This window comes from Poecile atricapillus, chromosome 9, assembly GCF_030490865.1.
Source record: "Poecile atricapillus isolate bPoeAtr1 chromosome 9, bPoeAtr1.hap1, whole genome shotgun sequence".
In the NCBI taxonomy this organism is placed as follows: Eukaryota; Metazoa; Chordata; class Aves; order Passeriformes; family Paridae; genus Poecile; species Poecile atricapillus.
Window position 1 is genome coordinate 23,804,673 of NC_081257.1, and position 8,112 is coordinate 23,812,784.

Sequence of the window (8,112 nt, forward strand, 5' to 3'; positions counted from 1 at the left end):
CAGGGGCTTGATAAGGACAGCCCTGCCCAGGCGCTGATGTTTTTGGAAGCCAGCAGAGCCTTTTGCCTTAAAATCCCTCCCGTGCAGTGCCAGCCACGCTCTTGGGCTCTGCACTGGCACTTCCACCTTCAGCACTTGTGTGGGCACCTCCAGCCTGCTTAGGGAGCCGCCAGTCCTTGAGGGGACACACAGCCACCCCTCTGTCCCCTTCCTCAGGGACACACAGCCACCCCTCTGTCCCTTCCTCAGGGACACACAGCCACCCCTCTGTCCCTTCCTCAGGGACACACAGCCACCCCTCTGTCCCCTTCCTTAGGGACACACAGCCACCCCTCTGTCCCTTCCTCAGGGACACACACACCTCTGTCCCTTCCTCAGGGACACACAGCCACCCCTCCTCTGTCCCCTTCCTTAGGGACACACAGCCACCCCTCTGTCCCCTTCCTCAGGGACACACACCCCTCCTCTGTCCCTTCCTTAGGGACACACAGCCACCCGTCTGTCCCTTCCTCAGGGACACACAGCCACCCCTCCTCTGTCCCTTCCTCAGGGACACACAGCCACCCCTCTGTCCCTTCCTCAGGGACACACAGCCACCCCTCCTCTGCCCCTTCCTCAGGGACACACAGCCACCCCTCCTCTGCCCCTTCCTCAGGGACACACAGCCACCCCTCCTCTGTCCCCTTCCTTAGGGACACACAGCCACCCCTCTGTCCCCTTCCTTAGGGACACACAGCCACCCCTCTTCCCCTTTCCTTAGGGATTTAATAACCCCCACTCCTCTACCCCTATTTTGTGGAGTGTTTTTTTCACAAAAGCGTTACTTTTAAACAGCTCTTCAGATCATGAAAGGCAGGAGCTCACAGGAGACGTGGAGGAGGATTAGCAAAGTACAGCCCAAGTTAAATAAACCTTCATTAATACACTGAGTGTCCCTGGAGGAGATATTTCCACCACTATGGTTCTGAGGGTTGGTCTTGGGTTTCCTCGGGTTTCCCTGGATGAAAAAGCTGAACCTAAGGAAGCTGGGCTGGCACCACAAGCCTTTTCCTGGGCTCTGAAAGGACCCTGAGGGGTGCTGGCCACCCCAGGGCAGTGTGGCTTCTCTGGGTGGTATTTATAGATGTGATTCCTGTCTCACCAAGCTTCATTTACAGATTCATAAACAACGTTTTCTTTCAGGCTTTTGAGGACTTCTGTCCCAGTTTGGGCATTGTTTCTCCCACACAAGGGCAAAATCCCAGCGGCACAGCTGGGCTGGGGGCTGCACAGCCACCCCCTGCCACCCCCGCCCTGGCGCAAAGGCCACCGGCCGCCCACACACATGCCATCCCCCTGAGGTGACAGCACAGGGGCTGGCCCCAGAAAAGCCCCTTTAAGGGACACTGCAGGGCGGGCTCGGGAGCCAGGACATTAATTTTAGCCTGGAGCAGTGCCAGGGCACAGGGCAGCTGCTGTCCCAGCGCTCCCAGCACAGCCCCCGGCCCTGCACACACAGCCATGGCAGAGGAGAGGAGCCCGCTGGAGGAGCGGATCATCATCAAGGACCAGCACACCAAGGAGATCGACCTGGTCAACAGAGACCCCAAACACATCAACGAGGACGTGGTGAAGGTAGGGCTGTCCCGCACTGTGCTGGAGAAGCGCCAGTGCAAGCAGGATTTGGGTTCCAGAGCTCGGTGTGTGTTTGGCTGTTGGTGCCTGTCCGTGTGTCCCCAGAGGTGACAGCCCTGCTGGCTGGGCACCCAGACCCTGGCTGGGAGGCAGCTCTGCCTCCAGCTAACGCCACATTTCCCATTCCTTGAATGGGCTCTCCGGTTTCATTGTGGCTTGAAAATTTATGGAGACGCCTTCCTCTGTACCAACAAGCTGGCAGCCAAAAATAACACAGGAATTAAGCATAACCAGTTTAAGGGATATTGGAAAAAGGCTGCTGGCCTTCAAGACACCACAGTCTCAGTACTGGAATGTTTGATGTGTGTTGTCATGTTTGTGGGAGATTGTTCCCCCCAGGGCAGCCCAGAGGTGCAGCAGCCACCAGCTCCCTCCCTCCCTCCCTCTCTGACGGAGAGGAATTCCCACTCTAACTCCTGGGCTTCCTCTAGACTCCCTTAGAATTGCAAACAAAATTTGTCTCTGTTAGCCAAAGATAATTCCAGCCCAAAGGAGAACAGGAGGAGGTGGAAGGGCTTTGTTAAAACTGTTGGTGACTGTCCCAGCAGAAGGGACAGAGCTGCTCACACAGGCTTTGTAATGGGCTTGACAGCACTGCTGAAACACAAACCTGGATTTGGGCATTAAACACCATTTTACCCATTATGGCCACAGTGTGGTCAAACCAAACTCCCTTGGCTGAGCTGTGACAGTGACAGCCATGGGTGGCTCCTTGCTGTGAGACCTGCCCGTGACAGCTGCCTGACACCTCGGCATCCCCAGCCCAGGATCCCTGCCATGCACCAGGAGAGGGGCCAGGCCAGGGGAGCAGCACTCTGCAGGGAGCAGGGAGCAGGAGAGCCCCCAGCCCGCTCACCCCAGGGCCAGGCAGCGCTTTGGGGCTCCCCTGCTGCTCCTGGTGACGATGCCAGCGCCATCCCGGCCATCCAAGGGCCTCTCGCCAGCCCCTCCCTCCCAGCACAGCCCTGCCTTTTCCCTCTCAAGGATCTCCAAAGCCTGAGGAGACCTCCCAAGCTCACCCTGTCCCATGGCCACGCTGCTGCCCCACCAGCACTGGAAGCTTTCAGAGCTCAGCATTCCTCCACCTTAAAATAGCCCTGCCGAGAGGGCTGGGGAGGGAGGGCAGAGCCAGCCCGGGACAGGAGCACAGCTCACCCTGTGAGTGTCACAGCTCCTGCTGCTGCTGCTGCTGCTGCTGCTGCTGCTGCTGCTCCTGCTCCTGCTGCTGCTCACCCTGCTGCTGCTCACCCTGCTGCTGCTGCTGCTGCTGCTGCTGCTGCTGCTCACCCTGCTGCTCCTGCTGCTGCTGCTCACCCTGCTCCTGCTGCTGCTGCTGCTGCTGCTCACCCTGCTGCTGCTCACCCTGCTGCTGCTGCTGCTGCTGCTGCTGCTCACCCTGCTGCTGCTGCTGCTGCTGCTCACCCTGCTGCTGCTCACCCTGCTGCTGCTGCTGCTCACCCTGCTGCTGCTGCTGCTGCTGCTGCTCACCCTGCTGCTGCTGCTGCTGCTGCTGCTGCTCACCCTGCTGCTGCTCACCCTGCTGCTGCTCACCCTGCTGCTGCTGCTCACCCTGCTGCTGCTGCTGCTCACCCTGCTGCTGCTGCTGCTCACCCTGCTGCTGCTGCTGCTGCTGCTGCTGCTGCTCACCCTGCTGCTCACCCTGCTGCTGCTCACCCTGCTGCTCCTGCTGCTGCTCACCCTGCTGCTGCTCACCCTGCTGCTGCTCACCCTGCTGCTCCTGCTGCTGCTGCTGCTGCTCACCCTGCTGCTGCTCACCCTGCTGCTGCTGCTGCTGCTGCTGCTGCTCACCCTGCTGCTCCTGCTGCTGCTGCTGCTGCTGCTCACCCTGCTGCTGCTGCTGCTGCTGCTCACCCTGCTGCTGCTGCTGCTGCTGCTCACCCTGCTGCTGCTGCTCACCCTGCTGCTGCTCACCCTGCTGCTGCTCACCCTGCTGCTGCTGCTCCTGCTGCTGCTGCTGCTGCTGCTGCTCCTGCTGCTGCTGCTGCTGCTGCTGCTCACCCTGCTGCTGCTCACCCTGCTGCTCCTGCTGCTGCTCACCCTGCCCCAGGGACAGCCAGAGGCACATCCAGCCCCAGGGAGTGCTCTGGAAGCACAGGGAACAGCCAGGCAGGAACTGCAGTGCTCCACGGGATGAAGGGCTCACCTGGCCGTGGATAAACACCCTGAGCATCACAAAGCAACAGGCAGAGTTTGGGATCACAGCAGGGGCACTGGCCACAGAGGCTTTGCACAGCTTCACAAACCTCCTCCAAGCACAGCAACAGAGCAATGCCTGCCTGGACTGGGCAACCTTAGGAGAGTTTTCCCACCCTAAATGGTTCCACAGATCTATAAAAGAACAGTACCTGCATGTGCTGGTCCCGGGATCCAGACTCAGACTGATCCTGAGCCCCTCCAGACCCACTCCCAGTGTGATGGCAGCAGGAGCAAGGGGGCACAGCCTCTGCCTGATACCCCAGTGCTCCCTGCATTCACTGATCCCTGATGAGCTCACCAGGCAGCCGGGCAGTTACCTGGGCTAGTCCCCAGCACACCTGGGCTAGTCCCCAGCACATCTGGGCTAGTCCCCAGCACACCTGGGCTAGTCCCCAGCAAACATGGGCTAGTCCCCAGCACACCTGGGCTAGTCCCCAGCAAACATGGGCTAGTCCCCAGCACACCTGGGCTAGTCCCCAGCACACCTGGGCTAGTCCCCAGCACTCCTGAGCTAGTCCCCAGCAAACATGGGCTAGTCCCCAGCAAACATGGGCTAGTCCCCAGCAAACATGGGCTTTCCAGGGGCTGCTGATGGCACCTCAGGGCCAGCTCTCGGGGCTGCTGTCTCCTCATTGTCAATGCTTCTCTCAGCACCTCCTGCTCACTCCAGGAAATTAAAGATGACACAGAGTGATTTTGTGATCCAAGTGCTTCCAAAAGCAGAATGAATATTGTGATTTAACACAAATGTACAGACACGTCAGCTGCCAGAGGGGAGGCCGGGCTGCTTTTCAAGACAAATAGCTGTTTCTATATTCCCTGGAAGTGAATTACACCCCAGAGGGGTCTCTGCGTGGAGTTTTGGGGAGTGTGTGTCACTCAGAGACACTCCCAGTGTTGCACAGACAGCAAGGGCAGGGCTGTTTGTTCCTCCTTCCCCAGGAGGAACATGGACAGACAGCACTGAGCACCTCATCCTATGTGTATAAATAAATAATCCATAAATCCAGAGGGCTGCTGGATCTTTATTAGCACAAACACCTTCCTGCCGAGTGGGCAGCCCCGTCCCTGAATGCTAAAAAAGGGCAGGAACGGGCTCTGGCCGCTGCTGCAGCCAACACTCCCACGCACAGCTCCTGTTCCAAGGGCTCCTGCCTGGCCTCGCACCTGATTCCCCAGATCAGGGGATGGGACGGGGACCGTGACCCTCAGCAGCCCCACCCATGGGGCTGAGCCCCCCTCTGCTGGCCCCGGGCAGTGCCAGGAGCCCTGAGCCATCTCCATCCCTGCTCGGGGCTGTGGGGATCAGGGAGCACCCCCAGCACGGTCCCCTCTCCCCAGGCCCCTCCAGCTGGGATCTGCTCTCCCCTCCTGCAGAGCCTCATCCTTGTGTTGGGGCCTTTGCTGACCCCCAAACCTCCCTCGTGTCCGTCTGCTCTCCTCCCAGGTGGATTTTGAGGATGTGATAGCTGAGCCGGTGGGAACATACAGCTTCGACGGCGTCTGGAAAAGCAGCTACACCACCTTCACCGTCAGCAAGTACTGGTGCTACCGCCTGCTCTCCGCCGTCCTGGGCGTGCCCCTGGCCGTCGTCTGGGGCTTCCTCTTCGCCCTCATCTCCTTCTGCCACATCTGGGCAGTGGTGCCCTGCATCAAGAGCTACCTGATCGAGATCCAGTGTGTCAGCCGGATCTACTCCCTCTGCATCCACACCTTCTGTGACCCCCTCTTTGAGGCGCTCTCCAAGATCTGCAGCAACATCCGAGTCGCTGTCCGGAAGGAGATTTAGGTCCTGGCAGCTGCCCCAGCAGCCCTGGCACAACCCCTCTGTGCAGGCTGGGCACAGGGACACACGGACACACAGACACCCTGCCCAGTGAGGGACCTGCACAGGGACACACGGACACACGGACACCCTGCCCAGTGAGGGACCTGCACAGGGACACACGGACACCCTGCCCAGTGAGGGACCTGCACAGGGACACACGGACACACAGACACCCTGCCCAGTGAGGGACCTGCACAGGGACACACGGACACACAGACACCCTGCCCAGTGAGGAACCTGCACAGGGACACACGGACACACGGACACCCTGCCCAGTGAGGGACCTGCACAGGGACACACGGACACCCTGCCCAGTGAGGGGACTGCACAGGGACACACGGACACCCTGCCCAGTGAGGGACCTGCACAGGGACACACGGACACCCTGCCCAGTGAGGGACCTGCACAGGGACACACGGACACACGGACACCCTGCCCAGTGAGGGACCTGCACAGGGACACACGGACACCCTGCCCAGTGAGGAACCTGCACAGGGACACACGGACACACAGACACCCTGCCCAGTGAGGGACCTGCACAGGGACACACGGACACACAGACACCCTGCCCAGTGAGGGACCTGCACAGGGACACACGGACACACGGACACCCTGCCCAGTGAGGGACCTGCACAGGGACACACGGACACCCTGCCCAGTGAGGGACCTGCACAGGGACACACGGACACCCTGCCCAGTGAGGGACCTGCACAGGGACACACGGACACCCTGCCCAGTGAGGGACCTGCACAGGGACACACGGACACACGGACACCCTGCCCAGTGAGGGACCTGCACAGGGACACACGGACACACGGACACCATGCCCAGTGAGGGACCTGCACAGGACACACAGACACAGGGACACCCTGCCCAGTGAGGAACCTGCACAGGGACACACGGACACCCTGCCCAGTGAGGGACCTGCACAGGGACACACGGACACCCTGCCCAGTGAGGGACCTGCACAGGGACACACGGACACACAGACACCCTGCCCAGTGAGGGACCTGCACAGGGACACACGGACACACAGACACCCTGCCCAGTGAGGGACCTGCACAGGGACACACGGACACACAGACACCCTGCCCAGTGAGGGACCTGCACAGGGACACACGGACACACAGACACCCTGCCCAGTGAGGGACCTGCACAGGGACACACGGACACACAGACACCCTGCCCAGTGAGGAACCCACACAGGGACACACGGACACCCTGCCCAGTGAGGAACCCACACACGGACACACGGACACCCTGCCCAGTGAGGAACCCACACAGGGACACACGGACACCCTGCCCAGTGAGGGACCTGCACAGGACACACAGACACCCTGCCCAGTGAGGGACCTGCACAGGGACACACGGACACACGGACACCCTGCCCAGTGAGGAACCCATACAGGGACACACGGACACCCTGCCCAGTGAGGAACCCACACAGGGACACACGGACACCCTGCCCAGTGAGGGACCTGCACAGGGACACACGGACACACGGACACCCTGCCCAGTGAGGAACCCATACAGGGACACACAGACACCCTGCACAGTGAGGAACCCACACAGGGACACACGGACACCCTGCACAGTGAGGAACCCACACAGGGACACACGGACACACGGACACCCTGCCCAGTGAGGGGGCTGCACAGGGACACACGGACACACGGACACCCTGCCCAGTGAGGAACCCACACAGGGACACCCTGCCCAGTGAGGAACCCACACAGGCACACCTGTGACACAGGAACCGTGCATCATGGCAGGACCCCACAGCAGCAGTGGCTCTCGGGGATGCTCTCTGTGCATGGAGGCAGGCCATGCTGCTCCTCCCTCCATCCCAAAGCCAGAAGCCTTAGGAGAAGAGAAGCCCATCAAGGCTCAGGGAACAGCCCAGAGAGACCCCTCTGCCCTCCAGGACCCCCAGGAGTTCCTGCAGAGGGGCGGCAGCACCCCCTGGACCACAGCCCTGGGCACAGCCTGCAGGTGCCGGGTGAGCAGTGAGGCTGCAGAGCTGCTGCTGGCCACCGACCAAATCCTGCCCACTGCTCCATCCCTTCAGGCTGGGCTGGCACTGACACAAACTCCCTGACAGGAGTTATTGTTTGTGGCAAACGATTGCTGTGGTGGGAGCTTCCGCGTTAAACCGCTGCACAAAACTTTTAGGGATAGAACCGAACTCTTTTTCATGCGTACTTGCATTTCAGCCAAGCTGTGAGAGCCAGACCAGGCCATGCATGACATGTTGTGTCTGCTCTGAGAGCGTGAGCTGATCCTGGGCCACTGCCAGCTGCAAACCCGCTTGTGGCACTCTGATGCTCAATTAATTATGTACTTAATTGTGGGGCGCCGTTGAGTGGCATGGGCAGGGTCCAGAGCAGGACAGC

The 8,112-nt window shown here is 60.6% G+C and overlaps 1 protein-coding gene across 1 annotated transcript; it reads left to right on the plus strand.

Moving 5' to 3' along the window:
• Positions 1-1,429: 1,429 nt before the first annotated feature.
• Positions 1,430-5,815, plus strand: CAV3 (caveolin 3). Its single transcript, XM_058845079.1, has 2 exons — positions 1,430-1,614; positions 5,339-5,815. Exons 1-2 carry the CDS (start codon positions 1,501-1,503, stop codon positions 5,678-5,680), a joined length of 456 nt encoding a protein of 151 aa, XP_058701062.1. The 5' UTR covers positions 1,430-1,500; the 3' UTR covers positions 5,681-5,815.
• The last annotated feature ends 2,297 nt before the right edge of the window (positions 5,816-8,112 follow it).

Coding starts and splice junctions, on each gene's coding strand:
- CAV3 (XM_058845079.1), top strand. CDS start 1,501: ATGGCAGAGGAGAGGAGCCCGCTGGAGGAGCGGATCATCATCAAGGAC. Junction 1,615..5,338: donor TCAACGAGGACGTGGTGAAG/GTAGGGCTGTCC, acceptor CTCTCCTCCCAG/GTGGATTTTGAGGATGTGAT.